Below are 25,454 nucleotides of genomic sequence, written 5' to 3' on the forward strand. Positions count from 1 at the left end.
TTATCTCAGATTTATTTCGCATGTATTCCAAGTCAATTTACACTACCTTCATTAGCGGGATATTTTCAAGCGCTTAGACTTAAATAATTTGCGAAAGTCCCTTTTTGGATAAATTAGGCTCGCGTTTGAATACACTTTGCTCGCTTTAAATAATTCATAGCGACGTTTACGTCTGAAATAATTACGACTGCAATGCAAAGTAATTTTCCGCTTCCTCATGTAAGAGAATATTTTTAATCTATCTTAACTATCCTTATAAAAATACTGGATGCAGTTTCATTCTGAAGAGAATTGCCCTTTTTAATAACATTTTTTCACACTCGCTGTACTTAAACTAATCCGATTATATGACCGCGCATTGGAGAGAGAGAGAGAGAGAGAGGCAGAAAATAGACGTAGAAAGTGCAGATTAAAAATAGAAGCCTTATTACGGCTTATAAATAACTCCACGATGTTTTAACGCGGTATATGTATAGCACTCTCCTGCTGCAGTATAATAATCGATCGCCGAAAGTACTTACGCAATTTTACGTTTTACAATATGCTTAGTGATAATATCGTAGAACGATCTTGCCACTGATAAAACGGTTAATATTTACGATAAACAACTGTTATCACAAAAAGCTATAACAAATAAACTCGTTTTAAAAATGTGCCATTGTTTTTTCTTATTCAGAAACATTTATACATATCTTCTTCGTATCTCTAATTTCAGCATTGAGAAATTTCTCGAGGGAATTCCGTTGCTTCTTTACAGAAAAAAACCAAGTATTAGACCGCGCCTCCTGCCGATCGATAACGCTATGCAGCAACTCGCGTGCAACGTCGCAAACAGATAGATGATTTCTTCAAGGATAGATTAACACGTGCAGCCGCGAATGGATATGATGCGAGCAAGGAAAATTGTTACTTCTCGAACATGATTTAATTAAATGCATAAATCAAAGAAACGTGCGTTTACACTCCTTTCTCTTTCGAAAATCTTCCAGAGATTATCGAAGTAAATTTCTAAAAGAAATCCTGTGTTACACTTGAATTATTTTCTTTAACAATTTTAATAAATATCTTTTAATCCTGATAGAAATGTATACAGTTTTTCTAGACTTCCATCCAGTTTCTATGTCTACCTATATATATTAACATTACTATATATTTTCATTAGTTATAATATTGCATAGAAAATAAAGAACTTAATAAGAGTTATTTAATAGCGAAGGCAATTTTTCTGAAAAAAATAAGTGAAGCTTACGTAAACACCCGCCCAGTTATTGTCCAGTATTAATAGATTATTATTATAGTTAAAATATTGTGTAGTACATTTATTATCATATTTCCCTTCAATAAATGGATAAAAATTTTGCGCATCTTTTGTACGTACAGTAAAGCAACATATTTTGATTAAAATCTTGTAAATAGTTTTATTAGACAGAGTTAATGTAACTGTAAAAAAATAAGCGAAAAAAAATATCAAGGCGCTTCAAAACCGAGATATTCGTATTGCTCATCCGTCTTTACCACCGAGCAGCCACAACAGTCCTGACGCTGATAGCTCCTGTTGTGCCTACTTCTTCTAAATTTCTTACGTAACTGTCCAGTAACTATTAAAAAAGTGCATTTCTACCAAGGAGTGAGTAAAATTAATTCATATTAATTTAAGCTGAAGTATATTTTTCATTCAAGTTATATTTTAATTATATTTTACATATAAATTTTAAAATATTATGCATTTATGCCAGTCGTATTATGTTCATGAATGACCTCGTAAAATACTTGTCACACTTTTTCGTATTGACGTGCACTTAAAATTTGCGTTGCTATAAATATTTCCGCGTAATCGCGCGACAGAAGGACACTTCGATATCTAAAAATAAAGAGATAACCCGTGCTTTGCGAGAAGGCTGGTGTGAAGAAAATGTTTCTGGACCGCGTGTGGTGGATGTGGGACGCCCGATACCACCTTGAAATTGCAGAACGATACCGCTCGTTTCCCACAAGACCGATTTAACTCCGCGTTATTTCGTTCCGCTTTGCAGATTTCGGCGGCGCGAAAGAGACGGGGCGCGCAGCTGCAAATTTCTTTTTCCCTCCCCCCCCCCCTCCTCTTTCACCGCGACGAGGGACATTGAGAGAGCGTGAGGTGCGAAGAGGATCGACCTTCTCCGCGTTCCTCGTGCGCGCGAAATACCGCGCATCGGTCACGCCGTTCGCTGCCACCGCTGCACATGGCGTGTAAACAATGACAACCACGCATGTGTGGGCCACGTAAATTAAGTTCCTTGTGCTCCAACATGTGCGGGCAATGCAAAATCGATTTTGACAACGCTCTCGATAGCGCCCAAACCGGCTTTCCCACTCTGTTTTCGAAGCAAAGCCCTCTCTCGCGCTTCTGGAAAGATGAACTGCGCTGAAATTATATTCTAACGTTAAATTCTCTAAACATTCATAATTTTATTTCGTTTAGATTTTACATTGTTACGACACGTACAAGCGCGGAAGATTACGCGAGAGAGGATATTCGTGATATTTTACCGATTAATACTGAGTGTCGCAGGTGCTCGTGCCTCGTAAAGACAATCTCACTCACGACAAGCAGCCGATCGATTCTTTAGCATTTGTGAATCATATTGTAATTAATTATGCAAGCGAAAAACTAATACGAGTGCTTATACACAGTAAAGAAATTCGATACCGACGTAACGGTAAAAATGTCTAATGACTCACTCAATATTTATCCTTCGACAAATACGGCCACTCTCGTTGCTAGCTCATGCAATAATGTCTGTTTCTATATCAATGTAGATTAACTTTAATCTTGGTTCTCTTCGTCTTTTTCTAATTCTTAGAACTAGAAAAAGATGAAGAGTTAGTTGTGTGTGTGTGTGTGTGAACCGAGATTTTAATTAAACTATACTGAGGAACCCATTTAGTTGATGCAAAACATTTGGTGTTATTATAATATCTTCTAATAAACGAGTTTATCAGATGTCAATTTTGAGAAATTTTCGAAACAATTGAATAAAATGTTAAAATAAAAAAATTAATATTTTTTGCCTTAAGTAAATTATGTTATTGTATCAACTAAAAATTTGTTCGCTTATATCCAAATAAGAGAATAATTTATTCAACTAGATTTCTCGCAGTGTACATTGAGGAAAAAACGAATATAGTTCGTACTTATTACATCTATTAGCAAATAGTTTATTACTCAATTAAATAATAGGTGCGATGTATTCATTTGTAATGTAAAGAGCTATTTACAGATACAAAAGAATAGATATTTTGGATATCACGTGGATCTTGATTATCTTTTTGGCTATTTATAGTCGGGTACTCGTCAGGTATACAGACAGAGGCCACTCCGGATCCGGGATCTGTCGCTTGAAAGCGCAACTAATCAATAGTTACACCATAGGTAACGTGGAATAAAGATAAAAGCGAAAGAAAAAGAAAAATGTGAATAGCACAATAGCAAACAATGTAAAGTAACGATTTACTCTTAATAGATATATTATAGAAATGTTTTTAAAACTGACAACTTTATAAGGATGTTTCTGTTGTACAATACTAATCGCTGACAGATCCGTAAAAAAAAATCAGTTAAGAAATTTTAATCGTAAATATGCCCTGAAACGAGCTTAAAAAAAAAAAAACAAAAAATATTCGGCTTATAAAGGCTTATGTAACGCAATAACCATACTTTGCTATAATTTCAGGTAAATAACTTTTAAATGAGTAAATGGATCTATAATATAAATGAAATATATATATTATATATTATTTTACACAAATATTTTTTAGTTTCGTTAAAAATTATATATATAAAAAATTTTAATAATTTAATTCCTAATGTTACTTTCTCATCATTTTTTAAATTTACAAATAAGTACCGCAAAACGCAATTTTACATAAGAATTAAATTAAACAAAAAAATTAAACCGTTATAAATAATATACATCGAGAGTTGAAAAAAGAGAAAGCAAAGATTCTGGGTGCAAAAGATGCAGGCAATGCAAACAGACCTATTATCATGTTTTATTTTATCCACAATTGATTTAGAGACGCAACTCCTTGCATAATGACAAAATAACGTGTCGGCTTACGCAGGCCTGTAGAATACGCGAAAAGACGCTCGTGTAAGCGCATCGCGTAGACACAATACATTAAAAAAACCACGTAGACGTAATTTTATAGTCTTATGGCATATTCCTGCCATGCGTCGTCGTCTTTAGCTCGTATGATTATCGCGCGAGTGCACGCACAATTCCTCTCAGTTATCTAAATTATCACGAGTGGTAGTACAAATAATACAACGCATGTAAAATAATGAAAAAAAAAATTTAATAAAAAATCGAAAAATAGTATATCACTAAAGAAATAAATAATTATAGCACATGGAATGAGGTTTTGCCGGTCTTCAATCTAACATTCAAGTCTCATGCCATGTATTTTTAAATTATCAAATGTAATTATATTTTCTGAAACAAGAATTCGTTACGTAACTCAGTTCATTACTTTCCATTTACAAAATCATAATTGCATGATTAATATTTCACATCAAATGTATTCTTATATAAAAGACAAAAATAATAAACACAGAATGCAGTTTTAGCTGGTTATCCATCTGAAATTCTAATCATGTCATGTATTTTTATTTCCAAACGTAATAAATTTTCTATACCTTTTGAAACAAGAATTCGTTGTATAACTTCAATTAATCATTTTTTATTTACAAAATCATAATTGATAATTAATATTTCATCAAGATATTTATATATATATATATATATAAAGTTTATGTTATATGAAATTATAATAATATTGAAATGATTATATATATAATTATGAACGTATTAATCTTTCCTTGACCAAAGTATTCGCAATAAATATTTTTTACTTTTCAAATTGTCACGAATCTACTATCAATTCTTAATATCGACAATAAACAAAGATAACATTCCTCCTCAAAAGATAAATAATTCGCAATTCATAAGCTTAACGATAGTCTGACGATAGCCGTTTCGAGCTGCTTTGTTTCGCGTGACGATTTTCGTGACGTTGCTGCGAACGAAAAGTACGTGGCTTTTTAAATCCACCGCAAACCGCCGAGGAGGCACAATCGATCATCCTGTTTTCTCGAATTGGCGACCAGCCACAACTGATTCACTCGCCCGGCGCATTCAACTCGTCTCGCGACTTTCCACAGATCGTTCCGAAGCCTGCGACACGACCGATAAACATGTTTTCGCTCGCCGATCGCGAAAAATAACAGCAGACAAATTTAGGCTCATTTCTCTGACACGTCAATCGCTCCATTCGAATTTCGCAGAGTCGACGATAAAAGCAGCATGTTTTAACGCATTCCGCGATTTCCCTCGCGATGTCGCAAAATTATCTATTCTAGCGCAACGTGGCATGATGTAGCATTTGAGTGAAGATCGTCAAATCGATTTAAATGTTGAGATTTTTGGCAAAGAATCTTTTTCTTTTAATTCTGCAATCAAGCTAATTCTAACAAGTTTTTATAATCGCAAATAAAATTATGTTAATATTGATTTAACAATTAATTCTAATTATTATTAAATGACGAAAAACCTTCTCCAATCCAAACTACTTTTTTTTTCTCTTACATTCAGAGATCAAAGATTCTACTCATTAATATGGATACAGTACTACGATCGCGAAATAAAAAAACAAGAAAAAATAATCGATAATTGTTGTCCTTCTGCTATAAACGGCCAGACCCGAGTACTTAAAGTCCGCTCCTTCTACGCGCACCACACGCGATGACTAACAGAAATCCCACAATGACACATTCGCACTTGACGGTGACGCAAAGCCGCACGTATCGCACCATCCAACGTAAATTTTATTGAAGTTCTCGTCTCATAAAAAGAGATTCTGATTATCCCTCAAGTGCAAGAAAACAAGCTAAGTATAAGATCCGCGTCCTTCTATACCAACAGTTTCGAGGTCGTAAGTTTTTCCGAAAAATATCGCACATAAAAATGTATGAAAATAATATATATTATACGTATATATAAAGTATACGTTACGTATATTGTAGATTTCTCTAGCGTTTTCATATGCAATATTTTTCGAGAACAAGACCTCCGAATAGAAATCTTTTACTCCTTAATTGGTATAATGGATCCATTGAATCCATATCAAATTTTATTAAGTAAGAAGTTTATTAATTATATTTTAAATAAAAATCAATGCAAGACTGATTATTGATTTCTATCTTTAGTTTTAATAAAAAATAAATAAATTCAATCATTAAAAAGATATGATAAAAATGTTTTTATATATAATAATTAACGAGTTTCATTTTATTAGTTTTTGAAAAATGAGGGTTCAATGGATCCATAACATTAGAAATGTAATATTTTCCACTAGTGACGGATAATCAGAGATTGGCTATAAGAATATGTTTAAAATTCTACGAATGAGAAAAGGTTCGTATTATCTGACTCTGGTGCGAAAGAGAAAAAGGTAATGTGCTATCTCACTCAGATGTGTGACTCAAACGTGAATTATCAGAAAATGTCGGACCAATGAAAGTGACCCTTTTATGGCCAATTTCTGATTGGAGGAGCAGTTCTAGATAATTCATAGTAATCTTATTCTGTCATGAAGGCAGAGATAAAAAGGATGGGCGTAGCACGCGACGACTACTTAATTAATATGCGATATCACGAGGTAAAGAGGACAGTTCATAGGGCAAAGACAAATGGTAACGTAACAGACTATCGTAAGACACACACTTGCGTCACGTTGTTCGTGACGCAACCGTGCCACGAGAACTGAATGACACACAGCCGTTGACAATGTCGCGTTTTACTGAAGGCTATCGATGTCACGGAACAATCGTGGCAGGTGCCGCGTTATTATTGTATTATCTACTAATGTTGCCTGAAAGTGGATTCGCGGGAGCGATATTGGGGCCAGATTCAAAAACAGATGGCGAGAACGAAGGATTCCACGAGGCCGACCAGCCAGACTGCACTTGCCGATCTGCGGACTCGTGCTGGTCTATATGTGTGCGTTTTGAAGGAGATAAAAAGTACACGAAAAGAACGATTTTGCTTAAACGAGCAGGTCACAAACCCTCATCTTAAAATTCCACTTTTCCCTGATTTGCAAATCGTTAAATATTTTGTCGAGGGAGCAACTTAATATTAGCAATGTAATTTATTATTAATTTTGCTGACACTGCTTGCATTTAATTGTTAAGTTGACAGTATCTCAGAACTGCGTAGATTGGCATTAAAGTTCTTTAAAGCCAAAAATTTTAATTTTCTAAAAAATTATGCAAAAATTGCTTTATCAGAAACCAGCTTCTACAGGTTTCCTTTACTTCGTCTCTCTTTGGATGTTTCTTTTTATATACGAGATGCGGAAACTATTACATGTCCGCAAACGATGAGCTAGCTGTTACGAGCTTCAAGGCTAAAATTAAGGGTTAACACTGTTAACAGAAATTCAAACGTTAGCCTTGTCGGCAACGTATATTTCTTTTCATCTCTTTCAGTCATCATTAAACGAGAGAAGAAACGGGAACCGGTAATTTATAAAACAATATACCTATCTATAAATAATTCTCGCGTTCGTGCGGTTTTTATTTAGCCAATGAATTCAGAGATACACAATATATACATCGTGGATATTACCTTTTTGATATTTCCGTTCTTTCCGGTAACCTTTTCATTTTACCATTCTTGCATAACGATGATGCAACGCAAAGGTTGGCATCAAAATAAGACACTTAGAAAGGCATATAAACATCACCTTTTTCCAAGATTATAAAAAAATTTTACATTAGTTAGAAGATAAAAATATCAAGAGCGAGAAAGTATCGTGACATTTGGTCTCTCTCGTGTTATCGTTCAACTGATAACTGATTTGCATCTTGCGTAATAGGGATTCATAAAGTATAATAATATACTATATAATAATACATGAATCATCCTATTGTATAAAATTGCTACGTCAATTTTACTCGATGTGCGTTAAAATATTCTCTATTTTCGGGCTGCAGCATTTTTCTCCCAAGTCCCAACAGCATACTTATCGGAAATACTATCGAAAGTATTTTCTCGACAGAGGACGTGTCGAGTATGCTCCTCCTGTGATGCTGTCGAACTGACACACGCGCAGCTGCCAGTGTGCTGCGAGGACACGCACGGACGCACGCACACGTGCGTCGTGTTGTTCGAAGGAGGAAAAAGATCCGGCATGCTACCTGCGCCTGAAACTGCTCCGGCAGGCACAAAGAAACGAGTGGCGGCGAATCGGGCGAATAGTAGTGGGTCGAGAGAGCCGGGGGGGGGCCAAGGAACACGCGGCAAAGAGAAGCGACGAGAGGACAGGAGAGAAGATGGGATGAGAAAGAGAGAGAAAGAGAGTGGGATCAACGACGGACGACGAGAGATCTCGAGGAAATTAAGCGTGGAGGCACCGTAAGAGAACGAGGCAGAAGAAAAAATGCTGAGGACTGAAAGCAACCAAGCAAGAAAGAAAGAAAGAAGCGGATCGTCGCTAATAAACGTTGTGCAAGAAATTATACATATGTATAATATTATATATGTAATAAAAGTTTTTTTTTTACTTTTTATTTATATTATACACGGAAAGAACAATTTTACTGAAGAATTTAAAAATTCAGCTAGATCTGAAAATAATTTTTGGTCTGTGTGTTTTCTGTTCTTGCACTAGAACTCTCTCGCTTTCTTTCAACAAATATCAAATATATGGCCTGTTTCATTTTAAGTTCCAAAAGTGTACACTAGTTCAGCCACAGACCTTTTCTTGGACCATCAAAATATTTATGTAGGAGCTAAGAGGCAAACCGATTGTTGAAATGTCAAAATTTTTTAGTAGTATTGGATCATCGTGCTTGAGATTCCTGCGTAATTATTTTAATTGAACAAAATTATTTTTAAATCTGTCTAGCTGAATTTTTAGATACTTCAGTAAAATCGTTTTTTCCGTGATATATTTTTTAATATTATATGTGTATAATATAATTCTTTTCTCTTTTCGTTTTAACATTCTTATCAATCTAATTTAGAATTACAATTTTTCTCTTTGTATTCTTCTTTCTCTATTTCTTTCTTGATCATTTTACTATCTATATAATCTTGCAATGTTTTCAACATTGCATTGTCTGAATGAACGGAACATCGATTAATAGATAAATTTAAATATACGATTAACGTTAAGGAATAATTATATTGTGTATCAATAAAAGCTATACACATTCGCTTAAAAAAACTTGAACTTATAAAATTTGTCGATGAAAATTTTCCGCACAATTGAAGAAGAGCAGAAAAAAAATCAACTGGGAAAGCTTTATATCTTTTTATCATACTCGAACGCCTACTTTGCGATTAAGCTTTTTCCAGATGACTTTTCTAAAAATACCATCGCTTTATTTACCTTGTTACTCGACGTCGTACAATACTTTAGCGTTTGCTGTTATCGTTACGATTGCATTTTCTCTTTTCTATGATTTCTGTTTAGTCATACTCATTTTGGCGGGGCTTACCCCGAATAATAAAATAGATCCCTTTCTCCGTTTTGCCTTCTCTCGCGTCCCTCCTCTCTCTCTCTCTCTCTCTCTCTCTCTCTCTGTCTATCTTTTTCTCTCATTGCCTACTGCCGCAGATGACTGTCACTGTTCCACTTTACGGGAGCGCGATTTCCCGAGATATTCTCTACCTACTATACTACTACACACCACCTCCGCCACCTTCTCCCGTCCCTCCTCATCGTTTCTTTCTCGGCTGCTCACCACGGTATGCCAACCTTCCACTCTACCATATTTCTCTCGCGTACTCGCACGAAGCGGCGGCAGGAGGTGGTAGTGGAGGTGGATGGATCCGCGCTGCGGCCCCCACGGACGCCTACGAGAGAGCATGTATACAGGCGGTTTCAGGACGACAGGTCGATACTTCGGGGAGCAACCGCTGCCTCGGGGTTATCGGTATTCAGGCAAAACCGGGGAGGACCATTCCCTTCGTCGAAAATTCTACGAAATTTATTTAAGTTATAGTGAAATTGCATTACTTCTCTGGATTTTAAATTAACATCGGTATTTTGAAGTATCAGTATTTCGTCGTTTGAAATATGTCAATAAAATGTATGTGAAATATGTATGAAAAAAATTTTTTTTTAAACATAAAGTATGACTTCTTTATTTCGTGTCTATTTCATTTTTGTACTCTTACTCCCTTTTATACGGCCAAATTATTGTGATATATGTGTCGGTATGTTATATATCCATCGTATAATATTATAATAAAATACCTGAAGTAACAGAAGATCGGGAAGAATAGATGTCTGCGTTGGGAAACTCGAGAAACTTTGTAACTGATAAGATAAACAAAACGGCGACGGTGTGCTACTACAGAAAAGTTTCTTGAAACGCGTGTCCAATTTCGAATAATCTCTTAAAAGCGTACAATCGTGATTTGATGATAAGGGCCGAGAGGAAGACGTGTCAAATTTAATTTTTCAGCATTTAACATTACGCGCGAGCGATATTTAATGAATGAATAACGTCTGCACAATCAAACTTTGAGAGCTCTGCTTTCAAAAATGTTTCGTAGAATGAGTATTTAATTTCGAATAATTTCCTAGGAACGTACAATCTCGATTTAATAATGAAGATTGAGAGATGAGATAGATTACTGTCTATTTAATATTTTAACATTTAACATCCCGAGCGATAAGACACTGAGAAAAATATATTAAAAAATTTATTTGTGAGATATAATGTTTATTTCACTAAAATAAATCCTTACTACGGTAAAATAAAATTGTATTCCTATGTTTCACAGAAATATGTAGAAATGTCAAAAGAACAACGGTATTCAATCAATCCTCTAAGGGGCTTAAGACTTAAGTTAAATAACGTTTTGTTATTTTTAACTTTCATACATATATCAAAATGTAAATTAATCCATTTTTTCTCTAGTTAGTTTCAGAGTAAATATCATCCATATTAACATGCACGTAAATAATAAATAAATTGAAGATCAAAAATACATCTTGAGTTAAGTTTAACTCTATTATTTTAATCAAATTAATAATATATTAAGTAAAAGCAGTTAAGAGAAACAGTGACGATCTACACAGAAATAATTAAAGATAACTAAAAGTGGGTATAATTTGACATTATGAAGTTAACAGTGTAATTTGCTTGCGTACATTCTCTGACTTTCTTTCTCAGTGTACTTAATGAATGAACGTCACAATTAAATTTGAAAATCCTGTTTTCAACCTGGGGTCTGTTTTTTGTTCCTGCACTAATTCAGATAATTCAGACAAAAACAGACCTCCGGATACATTCGATGAATTTGCGACACATGCTTGTAAGAATATTTTCATCCTAGAACAATAAACGAAGATAACGATAAAGTCATCATCATTTTCGTGTCTCGTAGTCTTTCCTCGAATTTTCCAAGGTTTCTAAAAGCAAAATTTTGTTTTATCGAAGTAAAATATCCAAAAATATAGTAATAAAAATATCTATCTAGGAATTAAGATAACCAAGTTCTTATTTTTTCTTCAATTTGATCTTATCAATCAAAATACATCAGCTCGCTTTTACAGATGACCTTGTCCAATATAAATTAATTTTACTCTCTTTATCTTTTTCTAATTCTTAAAATAAGAAAAAAATAAACAGCAAATTGAACCGAAATTAAAATTAATCTATTTTGATAGAAATAAACATTAAAATGTAAGTTATAACGATGTAACACTTCGTTTCTTTAATTTCTATGAAGTACTTATATGAAGTATCGACGGCTAATTCTGAGATACCCGGTATATCGGTACACACCGGGTGTATGTATGCACTTTGTCCTTCTCTTTCTCTCTTTTCTTCCTTTTCCTGCTGCTCTTCTTGGCGTCCAAATGTGCACCGGCACGAAGGACGAGTCTGCACACGTTCGTTCTCTCTACTCAGGTCTCTATTTTGCCTCCTCTTCTCCCCCCTCCCTCCCTCCCTCTCTCTCTCTTTCTCTCTCGCATACTCTTTCTCTTCTTTCTTTACGAAGCCGAAGCATGGGGCGAGGTCCGATTCAAACGCACGTCGCGCTCGTGGGAAAAATAGAAGCGACAAGCGAAATACGCGCCGCGTTCAGGCCTTCTGGACGTCGCGACGACTCTCCTTCGTCTCCACCTTCGAGACGTCTTCTCGATTGGGATAACAACTCGACGCTCACGCTCGCGAGAGAGACAAACATCGTTCGTCGTGCACGTCACCGGATATCACGAACGTTTCAGCTGACCGACGATAATTCCTCGTGATTCATCCCGCGCCTTACGTTTTTTTACGCCCAGCCTGGTGCCTTTTTTGCCGTGGTTCACCGAGTACGCGTATCCTTTCGTTTCATTTCATTTCCAGAGAACGTGATAAAGTCGCCGTGTGGTCAAGAGACGTATAATATTTCTGTTCGATTTCGGGAAAAGAGAAACTTTTATTAATCGCAATATAGGCGACCCATTAAAAATATATATATTGTAAAATATATCTGTTCCAAAACAATAGATGTAATGCCAGAAGTAAGCTGTAAGCCATAAGGTATTGGCCAATCATAGTCGAATATAATCGACTGTATGGATTGATTGATTTCTTTCTTACGGTTCAAGGCTTACTACACCTATTGTGTTTCAGGACTTATGCGACGGCAGTAAAACGAGTATATGCATATTGAAAATCGTGTGACTTGTACAATTTTACTTCTTTCTAAGTTTTTTTGTCCCTAATTTGCTAATTTTTTTTTATTTAAATAGTATTCTAGATACTGTCCATTTCTGTTATTTTAGAATTTGTTTTTCTGTGCCATGTAGATTATAAGCTGGTCCCGAGTGCTGCAGTCTGCTGATTCATCAGACAAAAATAAAGTTTTATCTTTGCTGTTTATGCAATTATGCATACTCTTTTAATAATGCAGCTAAATTTGATACTACGTTTTCTAGTATCTTTCCGCAGATAAAGCTTCTCTTTCCGAGTGATCGTTGTCGAAATGCAATTGCCTCGAATTAAGAGTAGAATCAGCGGGGAGCGATAAAAAGACGCAGTTAAAATCTCAGGTGCGATCGAGATCTCCAATCTATTCTTCTCAACTACATACTTTCTCTTCAAACACCTTCTCAGACGCGAACATTTGTCTTTTTTTATCTTTCGCCGAGAACCCGGGCTTATCTCAAGATGTAATAAACTTGGGCTCTCAGCGAGAAAAACAATAGAGTGAAGCTAATTGTGTAATGTAAAATAAGAAGGGCTGTAATCTTTTATTGTTACATGGTTTTATTATAATAGTTACGCTTATCCATGTCATGTCACCTGTTCCTTTCTGTTTGCTCCATTTTAAACGCGAACATATTACGCGAGTGCGACCTAAAAGAGTCGAACCGCACAATGAAAAAAGGTCTGTTAATAGCTATTAAGATGATTCTTTAATAAATTGAGTTATCATAAAAATGTCTAATTTCTTTATATTATCAAGTTGAAGTACCGAACTTGACGTGTGCAAAAGGATAGTTGAATGATGAAATAAGAGAAAAATAAGTTGAAAATGTAACTTTTAATGTATAAAACACTCAGTGACAGGTCCTTATCTCGGAAAAGTTTTTTTTACTAACTGCACACAAGTATTACTATAAATTTCTCTAAAAAATGAGATTATAATACATAGTTTGAAGATTTACGATTGTAACAAAAAAAAGTAATAGGTCATCAGCCATTCTGAAAAGATATTTAATGTCGAAATGGCATTGAATTTTCACAAGAACAAATTATACAAGAAATCAGCTTCTTTTCATTTCATTATTTTTGCATACTAAATATATTTCATACTATTTAATTAAAATATACGTGGTTTTTTTTATTCAAATTATGCAGATTCTTATGATTTTGGACGGCCCTGGTGAGGCTCCCCAAATTCTCGACATCTTAAACGTATTTCGTTTAGCATATCATTGCAGTAAATATTAGGAAATGTAAATAACATAATAACGATAATTAACCGTTTGGTAATTGGAAAAATAAGATAACATTTAGAAAAATAAAATTAGTATTTAGTTAGTTTTAGTTATATTAAAGATTACACGTATTTTTTTAACAAAATAAAAAAATTATTTAAAAAATTACTGATATTTTTGTATTAAAAATAATACAAAAGTTCGACGATTTAGAACCTGATTAAAAATGATTTCAATATAAATATGTTTTTAAAAAATAATTGAGGTAAAATGAGAAAATTTTCATTAAACTATAAAATTGCATCGTTAAATATAAATATTAATGGTAATAAAATGGACTGTAATGAATATGTATATAATTTATAATAGTATGTATGTATTCATTTTTTTTTATCAAAGTACATATTTTCAATTCCAAATTGCACAGACTATAACACTGATACCTACATTCTCAATCGAATATTTGATCGAAATTATTTTAGCTTCTCAAAATTTTTCATGTCCGTATTCACAGTGAAGCCTTATATTTAAAGCTTCCTTAAATTTATCTTCAAATGTCCTAAGAATTATTTTATTGGCTATCGAGCATTTAAAGATCAATTTAAGGAAACCTTAAATAGAATATAAGGTCTGACTAAATGAATAAGTACAAGCCTTAATTTCTTCATCATTTAAGCTGGATTATTTTTACTCAATTTTTTCATTGAAAGAAAAGAATCTGGCAATAACTGTCAAATGCTGAATGAAATAATTTCACAATCAAATGCTTAAATATAAACAAAAATTATTTTATTTTTTTAAATATTTAGTAATTATTACCAAGCGAATGGTAATATTACTGAACTTAATAAATATTTGGAGAAGCAAAATTATTTTTTATGTTACATACCTAAACATATGATTGACATTATTTCACTCAACATTTAGTAGTTATTATTATTAACTCCATTTTTTAGTATGCACGAGATTCATCGCAAAAGATCTTGGTGAGTTCAGAGCATTGAGAGTCATGATCCTCAGACGGGGAGCTTTGTCCGCCGCGTTCTTTATCTCACACATACGAGTTATTCCCTTCTTTCCCCTTCTCGCTCCAACTCCACATTCTCCAAAGAGATCGCCGAAATCGCGCTGAGAATTCCCTGGCGGAGAGGGAAAGGGGGAACAGGGGGAGTCACCACTCACCTTTCGCGATGCAGCAGGCAGATGCGCTCTTTGGCGACCTTCAGTTTCTTGGAGATGATCTTCTTGAGATTCTCCACGGTGTCATTACGGTCCACCGCGAGCTCGAACTGGCCGCCGGTGGTCGGCGTGATACACACGGTGATCTCGTCCTTGTCGACCGCGGTGGTCGCGTTGGCCGCGGCCACGCAGCCACACCCCGGCTGCGGTGCCGCCGGCGGTGGCGGTGGCGGCTGCTGCTGCTGCGGCGGCGGCGGCGTCGTCGTCGTCGTCGTCGTCGTCATCGGACAAGAGGTAGTAACAGGAGCAGCAGCGGCGACGGCGCCGTGTGGCCCCGGGGACGCGGTCGTTATCGAGCCCCGGTCATGACACTCGACGGGATCGACGGCGGCGTCGCCGGTGGTAGGTGCGGGGGCGGGGGCGGCACTCGCGTCGTCGTCGTCGACCGTCCGCATCTTCGAGGTGGTGGTGGTGGTGGTAGTGGTGGCGTCGTCGCTCTCGCTTCCCATCGCCGACGCTACGTCCGACGTTCGCGGCGGGCCCGCGGTGTCGTCCATCCTGCCACGGTTGCTCGATGAGAGGACTACCGTCGTCGAGATTTACCGTGCGGCACTCTCTGCACCCGCGCGGCGATAAACGAAAAACCGTGCACGAGGACGGAGACGTCGAAGACCACTCGCGTACACGACTGAGCAACGCTCACCGCTCGCTACGCGCTCTCTCGCGTGTACGTCTCCCCCGTCCGCTGCCGCCGTTTCCTCCTTCTTTCTGCTTCACCTCTCTTTCCTCGCCCGTCGACTTGTTCTTCTTCTTCACCTTTCTTCCCTCCCTCGCGGGACCTCGCGCTCTCCCCAAGTGTTCGCCGTGCTCGTGGCGCGTACGTCCGTCGTTACCGCTGTCTATATGCATGCACCTGCACCTGTACTCCTCCCGGCGTCCCGCCGCCGCCGCCTTGCCGTCTTCCTCCCTTCCCGCTCCTCACGGAACGGAGCGTCGGGAATGAGCGAAGGCAGCCGGCACCCCGACCGAAGAGAGCGGCCGCTGCCGCCGCCGCCGCGCCGAAGCACACACGCGGCGAAGAGGAGGTGGCGGACAACAAGCGCGACGGACGAAACGGAGCACTGGAGGGGGAAAGGGACATACAGGGAGAAACGGAGAGAGACAAGTAGTAGAGAGGAGGGGTGTATTACGCGGCGCGAGAGGAAAGCGGAATTCGTGGCGTCCGCACGACGACGGTACGCGAGGAGATAGGCACGGAGGACCAAGAAGAAAAAAAAAAAGAAGCACGTCGGAGGCGAGACAAGCGATCGATAGCGACGTACGATATGAAGTATTCGCGAGGTCTCGCCTAGCCTAAGGGAGAGAACACTCACTCGTCACTACTTCGTTCCTCCTCTTTTATAATACTTACTCCTCGTTCTCTTCCTTCTCTCGATGGGACGGCACTGTGACACCCTACGTATACAACGCGACGAGTTTCCCCCGCCACCTCTGCCTCTTTCCTTCGGTAAATGACAGACTTCGTGTTCCTTCTTTCTTTCTTTCCTTTCTCTCCGCCTCTCCTATCACGAGAATCCAATGTGTGTGTGTCTCTCTCTCTCTCTCTCTTTCTCACGCGCTCGCGCACACTTCACGTATTCACGACACGCACAATACGCACTACGACCCTCCCTCGAGCACTCGAGTGCCTCAGACTGCCTGCTACCAGCAAACTGAAAACTAGAGCTCCCAGAGCTTCTGCTAGATTCCCAGACCCGGTCGCTGCCGCCGCGCCGTAAGTCGTTCCACGAGACGAGTGGTGGTCGAAGTGGCACGACGTGAGCCGAGTCGAGCCGAGCGCGGCCGTGCCGCCGAAGAAACGCGACGCGACGCGAGCCGAGTTGAACCGAGCGTGGCCGCGCAATTTATTCGAATTACCAGCCATCTGTACGGATAGAATTATTAATTGTATTGGAAAAAATTTACTAAATGTTAAGAATTTCTGTAAGTAATACGAAATATTTACTTGCAGTAAAGAAATGTATTCGATAAAATAGTGATTCTTAAATCAAATTAATGATTCTTATCGTGGTTTAATCAAATAAATGTTTATATTTTTATTAAATTTCTTCAGTGAAGTATAATAAATAAATATATTAATTTTTATTGTTTAAGACGTGAAGGAAAGATTAGACCAGAAATAACGAATTAAATATTTATAATTCGTGCATTTAGTTGAGCGATCTTGTGATTAATTGAATATCGATTAATTAAATCGGCAATCATTAACTATAATTATAATTAAATTATTAATTTAAGCTAATTAAAGCAGGAACAACCGTGTTATGGTTATTTTTTAAAGCAATTGTTCGGATTTATCTTTTATTTTTAAAAATTAATTTAAAACATTTTTTAAATAAGATATTCTTATAAAGACACTGCTCTTTATTTTGCAAGATTTAATAAATAAACGGATATATTTCTTGTTCTCATGAAAATTTTTCGGAAATTAAAATTAAATATTAGGAAGGAAAGAAATCATGGCACTACGATCCAAAAATAACACTACATATAATATAGAAATTAAAAGTTCTAATAATTTAGATCTATAAATAGAAAAATGTTTAATAAAAATACAAAACATTGCATTATATTCTAAGAATCTACATCCATAAAAATGACAGAAAAAATACATTAAATCGAAGTATCCTAAATCTAAATCAACAATTTTTTGTATCAATTAAAAATTATCATATTACCAAGCAATATCATTTCCCGACAAATTCTTTCTTAAAGAAATCTAAAAAGACATTTTAATAAATCTTTCGTAGTGGTATAAACTGAATTCAAAATTATTAAATTATTTTACGTCTATTTTGCGTTTTAAAGAATTCTTAAAACTAAAGGTGTTTTATGAATTTTTAAACAAACAGTATTGTTAATGACTTACACACACATGATTAGAAAAATCTCTTTTATTCTTCATAAAATATATCTTTGCATTTATTATAGAAATTTCGCTAAAATATTTTGATTTTAGTTTTTATTTCATTTCGAACTCTATAAATAGATAACATAATTATAGGTCCGAGTCCATTAAATATTTTCTTAACAATTATAGCAAGCTATTCGTTGTAATAGAGAAAGTATAATGTTTCGAATAGGATAAAGTTGTTATATATAGAGAAAATCGATTAAAATACTTAAATTCTACTTAGATGTGTATATTTATTATAAGGCAAAATAGAAAATTTTTCCTAAGTATCAACGGAAATGATTAGTGTCGTTTGTTATAATTTCGAATAGAAAAATAATCTACAATCGCAATACAATACGTGGAAGAGAAAGAAATACAATTACTGATCCTTGAAGCATTATTTTACAGTGTAATAAGACAAGGCGAAACGTTGCACATAATGGCTTTCGCCATACTGAAAACAATATACTGAAAAGAACCAATAAAAGGTATGTTTTTTATTTCTGCACTAGAACTCCTTTTTTTCGCTTTCGCCATAATATCAAACATATACTTGACTGATCTTAAGTTTCAAATGTACAACATATCTCAAATTTGGATCCAAATGCACTTTCCAGCATACTAGAACAACCAATAAAATGTGAATCCAAATTTACTCTCTTACTGCACATCCACAGAAATGTTTCACCTTATATTTTTACACCATGTGTTATTTTGTATGTATATATTTTACTGATTTTAATTTGCTCTTTTTTCATTATATAAAATCTTCCTATTGTCCAACAATATCGTCACAATTTTCTGGTTCAATTTACATATCTATCCAAGTGTAACATATGTGATCCACACATAACATATTAGTTATATTCTTACAAAACATACTTCATAGTAAATTCTGTCATGTACACATATATATACACACTTTCTTCGATATGATACAACTTAATAAATTCTCGCGGTATCAATTACATTGTTTGGTTTGGCAAGTATTCGCTAATTATTTCATCACTGACAATTAATTCAATTTGCACTGGAAAACTCTAAGCACTACGAAATTGCATATATTTACAACATAGACTTATATAATAGATGATACATTTATACATGGCAGCTGAAGATAACATATGAAAGACAGAGATGTAAGTGATCTGTTACTTTCTCTATCACATATTACATAAATGAACAAGGAAAGCATCTAACCAACTACTGCCCTCTCTTATCAATATTGTTCTCACATCTCCAATGGAAGATCTATTATGTAAGTCTATGATTTGCAGTAAAATCTAATGCACAATTGAAAAGCATAGGTAATAGAAATAAAAAATAAATTTCAATCTATCAAAAATCGTATATCCTGAAATATACGTTTTCGATAGGTTAAAATTTATTCTTCTCTATTCCTATTGTCTGCATTTTTCAATTGTATCGTCCTTTATACTTCAAAAGATCTGAGGATCTAAAAGTATCATATGTAATTTATAATGACATCACATACGTTTTAAGCTCGATGTGTATTCGATACTATATTGTCAAGAATATTATCTTGTAGAAAAATATCAATCGAAAAATATAGCTTTGTGCATTGCAGATTACATATCTACGCGAAGGAATTTACGATAACGCCGAAAATGATCGCGACAACGTTGCGTTTATCTCTACTATATGTCTATTTGTATAATACATACGTTCTGTACAGTGCATGTACATTCTGCATAGAAAGGCATCTATGTAATTATATATAGATTTAATACTTAATAACCGGTTTCGCGTCGTGTGTTTCGTACTTTATACTTATTATAAAAATTACTGATTAACAGATAAAATGTCGTCTCTCAAATTGCTGAAACTGTTGAATAATCATAGACTAAAAGGAAAAAAACCTAAATTAGATGTCCCTTGCATACTAACGTGTTTTCACGTGTGCAAGGGACGCAAGAATTCACGATCCAAATTCTATCGTGTCTTGCTCGATTGGCTTGAACTCGTAGCTTCCTCTGCCATCCATGTGCAAGTAATACTAGAAGCAGTAAATAGAAAATTAAGGAATAATAAAATAACATAAAAGTCATATGATAAACATAAATACATCTGTTGATAAAAAAAAAATATATTGACAGCGATACCTCGTGATGCTTCCAAAGGGAGCGACGATGTGAAACTGTGAATAGCGTGATGTTCTCTTGTCTACAGTATCTGTACATGGAATCCTCGACATCGACGCTGACAGCACTCGTGCACTCGTCCAGAATTGCAAATTGCGGTTTATGATAAAATAGCCGAGCCATCTTTACAAATAACAAAACCGATTGAGAAATACTTTATTATAGCATTATAATACAATAATAATATATGATCTGTTCTTTATAATTAAATTAGTATACACTTATACTTAAAATGAAGTAAATATATTTGAAATATAGTGAAAACAAAAAAAAAGGTTTTAATGCAGTCTAATGCAGCAATAAAACACACGTTTATAATGGATGAAGTGGCTTCACCACTTCAAACGATAAGATAATTGATACAAGGTACGATATTAAGATATTTTACATGATAAATATCAGTCTTGAAGCGTAAGAAAAAAACAGAGAAAAGGACTCACTGCTATACGTTGCTTCTCGCCACCCGATAAGACATCCATCCAATCAGCCACTGCATCCCAACCCTCTTTTTCATTGTTGACAGGACTCTCTCTGTCCAATAGATGAGTCAATTGTACCAGCTCTAGGAACTTCTTCAAGTCCTCATCATTAGCGTTACCACGTCTCTTCATTTCCTCCTTCGTGTGAGGATATATGATCTGGTCTCTCAATGTACCCAGCGTCATGTAAGGACGTTGTGGAATGTAAAAGAGTTTACCACGCGGTGGTTTTATAATGGTTCCAGACCAAATCGGCCACAGCTAAACATTATGATCCAAATTGATTAAAATCAATAACAAATATAAACCTGTTACTGTGCTAAAGCGCTATTCAATAACAACTTTTAATTTATCATTCTCTACATTAGAACTAACTTAGTAACATCATTCTCTACATTAGAATAACTTAATAACAAGAAACGATAGTAAAAATTGAATAGATTACGATACAGTTTATGATCAAATTAGTTTACAAAAACATTATAAAACAATAGCAATAAGCTATAACGATAGATAATAGAGCCGTACTTCGCCGAGAATCCTAAACATGGAGCTCTTGCCGCAACCGTTTGGACCGCAAATCAGCACATTCATTCCTGATTTCACTTCGAAGGATAGCTCCTTGATGAGCACGTCTCCATTCGGCGTCACTAGGGGAACATTATCGAACCGTATGATATTGTCGCGTGGCACAATTTTGCCTTTACCAGGATAACCGATCACTTTCTCCTTGTAATCCGAGACCATCGTCCGCTCGTACTTCCCGGCGTTCAAATCGTCGAGAACCATCTTGATCTCGGTGACACGCGCTGTGAATCCCGCCAGACGCGTCAATTCCCTGCCGGCCACTACCAATCGGCCGATTGCCTCGGCCAGTTTCACCAACATTCGGCCGTACGTGTAGTACGATCTGAATCTATGATCGGGCGTGCCAGAGAGTACGGGGTGGTTCTTCTGGAAGAAAGGTATGCTCACTGCGTAGAAACCGACTATGGTGGCGAAATCTAACAGAAAATATGGCGATTAATATTAGAAAGTAAAAGCAGCAATAAAATAAAATGAAACAGGTGTCGTTAAGTTTTCATCACAAATCGCATCTTACATTTTCCAACGTAATTATCTATAATGCCCATCAAAGCCTTAAATTCCAAGAATTTACGAAGATGAGTCATCTATAATAAAAAAAAACATTGCGAAAATAAGTGATATTATTCGTAAGTATATCGAAATAATATTCGGAAATAAAGTTCACTCACAAGTTTGTGAAAGCTAGTTAACAGCGTCAATTTTTCCCTGTTGTTTCCTCCATAAAACGCTATCTCTTCCGAGTTAACGATTAATCTTGAATTGATATGACGATATTCTCCTTCTAGCCGTTGCTCTTTGACCGTCATTGCCCCGATAGGCTTGCGAAGATGAGTCAAAAAAGTACCAGCTATTACTAAATACGAGAGTATCAAAAGTGGCGTCTGGAAAAACATGGATAATGTAACATTATCTTGTAGTGATAAAATACTAATCACTAATGTTCATCTCTCTATCGATGTAGAGTAATTATAATTTCTATTCCTAAAAATTAGGAAAAAAATAGAGTAATTGAAATTGAAATTAAAATTAATCTATATTGGTAGAAATAAAAACATAAATGATAAAAGCTAAATGTTTATGTTACACGTACTTGTCCGCCAAGAGTAGTTGTCAATCTGTGTACATACAGACCAATGTCCAATAGAGGTTTCGCAATATTGCTATAAAGATCTGTACAACTTTCGCAGAATTTATCAATATCTGTAGTTAACAGCTGATCCGGATTCGCGATTCGGCTATCCAGATTATTCATTTTATAATAGGTAAAACCTCTGCGAAAACAAAAATTAGTTTTTAAGTATTATTATTAACAATTTCATTTATCTTTCCGACATAAGTAAGTTGGTTTATAATGAATTATTTAAGAGGAAACTTACAACATTGTCAACAATAGGTCAAGTATTTTGCAAAGTTATGCTAAGATGTGCATTGATAATGAACACATTAATTGTAAAAGCTATTGTTTTGTAACTAAAATCGAACAAAGTTCAATTAACAAAGAAATATGTATTAGTTACTTACTTAAGATAATGATCCACTAAATTACGCGTGATATTCGTACGCAATCTTAACTTCATTTCGCTTATAGCATACTTTAGTATGTTGTTCACAATCGCTATCTAAATTAATATAATAAATTAATACATGCAACATTAACATATTAAATGTGTTCAGTATAGAGAAAGTAGTTTTGCAACATTTGTAAAATTTTTTAATACGACTGGTCTCAACATTAATTCCTCACTGGATTTTAATATATATAAACCAATCATATATTAAAGAAATTTGAAACAGTAACAAAGCTGTTTTCTTTGTAATATACAGTCATTATTAACTTTTTAAAAAAGAAATTACGCTATCTGATAGTGGAAAGATTTTCATTATCAAGCTACACATATATAATCTTCAAGTAAACTGTACCAATAAACCTCTACTTACCATTGGTGCTATACTGAACATATGGAGCAAATGTTGCTTGAACAATGGACGATCCATATTGACAATTGACCTGATAACAAGATTATGCGTCAGGTAAATGAAATTTTTTTACTGTCAATGATCAAAAACACTGAACATACGTTTCTAACAAAGTACCCTTCTTGATAAGCCACAAGTCACACAGAGTCCTGCTAATTAAGGCGGTTGCCACCAGAAGTAGAAAGCCAAACTCTGGCGACAATACACCAGGAATACCGATTTTAAGTAGTTGATAGAGCCTACGGAAGAAGACTGCATTGACCTGTGCCTTGGGACTCTTTGGTTTCTCCTATGGAAGTACATAAACAATGTAATCTTGATCTATTTTTGCATCAAGATATCAGTTCTGTTCTTTTTAAAAAAAAAATTCTGAAGTGATATATACTAGTGCAATAAATTGGATATTTAAACAAAACACAAATTATTATAACATCAAAGTAAAATCAAAATAGTTCCAAATGATCATAGAAAGTCATTTTCCAATTAATTATTAATAATTTTAACGTAATAATTAATTTTAACGTTATCGTTACTTGTTCTGCTTGAGTATAGTTTGTTTCATTTCTACTTCTTATTGCACTCCCTAGTAGCACAATATTAGTCTAATATATGTATCCCCATGCATGTTAGTAGGTATTTTCCATATATTTGGTAGTACAAAATGACACAAGTATCATTCTATCTTTGTTATTCACTGGAATGCCAAGAAAGATTTTGTGCCAACTTGTGTCATTAAATGGGAAGCACGCAATCTTGAACCATAATTGAGGCATCTCGCCAATGAATTGTGCCACTCGGAATTGCAATAGAGAATTTTTCAACAAAGATCTATTGTGTTACATTCTTACCTCCTTGATAACATACTGAATGTCATTGTTAATAGACCACTGGTTCCTGCAAGCACTCAACGTTACTCAGAAATACACTCATCGATTGATACACTCGTTGATAGCGAAATGACGATTGACGCGCAATTATACTCACTTGGTCTTTTGTGTCGACTTTCTGCTACGATTCCTTAGTATCCAGATGAGCGTGCTGACCGCGACCGCGCCGGCCAGGGTGCGTTTGCTGGCAAATTTGCTGAGGGCCGGTGCCATCTCGGTGTCGAGCTCGCGTACGTGCGTTTATCAGCTGCACCGTCCTCGCACGACGGTTGAACTATCGCGCGTGGCCTTTGGAACATACATAAAGTCAGGTTAGCAGTGACCAGCGCCAGATGAGTCGACCGCCGTGTAGAGATGGTGGTGGCAGTGACGACTGAGTGGGAGATTTAAGACGGAGAGAAGGAGAAAGAGAGAGGCACGGGCACGGACGCCACGGACGAGCGAGCCGCCCGAAGCTGCTTTCTGGTCCCGGCCAGCCCTGGTCTGGCGTTGACTCAATCGGCGACATTCTGCGTGGACTTTCTGCAATCGCGTAATAATGGAGTATATCTCCTGTACAACAATGGTGGGACGAAACATGTACTCGTGTCGTGTACGTCAGTTTTTTTTTTCCTTCCCTTCCCGGTCGCACTCGTCGCGTTTCTTCTCCTTCTCCGCAGCGTGCTCGGAGCAAAAGTGCAAAATACAAGTATGCACTCTAAACCACTTTCAAGATTGCAAACATCCGCCTCGTATTCAAGCGACGTATTAGACAGCTAGAAGCTACTGTTGCGCAGCGATGCGGCGCGTTCGAAGGTTCCGAGGTGGGATATCCAATGGATGATTTAAATGCGAAATGCGAGAATTAATTTCAAGTTGACGTCAGGTATATACGTGTATACGATGTGTACACGTATATACCTTTTTTTGTATATTATGTACATACGATTTCCTGATAATTAAGAAATAAAAACTGGAATTATACTTTTACTACACGCGCGAAAAAGTTTTAACTTTTATATATAATATTAATTTTTACGATTAACTATTTTTAAATTTGCTCATGGATTATTTTTTAGAATTTTTATACAATCCGACTTTCGAATTTTCATCTTATTGACTCAAAGCACGAAGAACAAAAATTAATAATACACTGTCAAATTTTGTAGGATAACGAATTTTGTATTTTATATTAATATTGTAATTTTGAAATTGTAACATTGAAAATGACCCGATCGGAGTCAAAACGTTT

At 35.9% G+C, this 25,454-nt stretch overlaps 2 protein-coding genes across 2 annotated transcripts in view; both read right to left on the reverse strand.

Annotated features, from left to right (window-relative positions):
- The window catches only part of LOC108781027 (midnolin-A), a 41,785-nt gene extending 26,547 nt beyond the window's left edge, over nt 1-15,238 (reverse strand). Inside the window, exon 1 of the mRNA XM_018548890.1 lies at nt 15,178-15,238. The gene's annotated coding sequence lies outside the window, so the exon portion shown is untranslated. The remainder of the gene's footprint in view (nt 1-15,177) is intronic.
- Nucleotides 15,239-19,708: 4,470 nt separating this feature from the next.
- Nucleotides 19,709-25,003, reverse strand: Pmp70 (ATP binding cassette subfamily D member Pmp70). Its single transcript, XM_018548877.1, is given in 14 exon segments — nt 19,709-20,147; nt 20,254-20,415; nt 20,733-21,032; nt 21,300-21,775; nt 21,874-21,943; nt 22,028-22,240; nt 22,450-22,630; nt 22,881-22,978; nt 23,298-23,367; nt 23,438-23,625; nt 24,185-24,230; nt 24,321-24,463; nt 24,465-24,486; nt 24,488-25,003. Coding segments are annotated over 14 exon segments (2,082 nt in total). The 5' UTR covers nt 24,523-25,003; the 3' UTR covers nt 19,709-20,069.
- Between the last annotated feature and the right edge of the window lie 451 nt (nt 25,004-25,454).

Source organism: Cyphomyrmex costatus, unplaced genomic scaffold (genome assembly GCF_001594065.2).
Source record: "Cyphomyrmex costatus isolate MS0001 unplaced genomic scaffold, Ccosl1.0 scaffold75, whole genome shotgun sequence".
Taxonomy (NCBI): domain Eukaryota; kingdom Metazoa; phylum Arthropoda; class Insecta; order Hymenoptera; family Formicidae; genus Cyphomyrmex; species Cyphomyrmex costatus.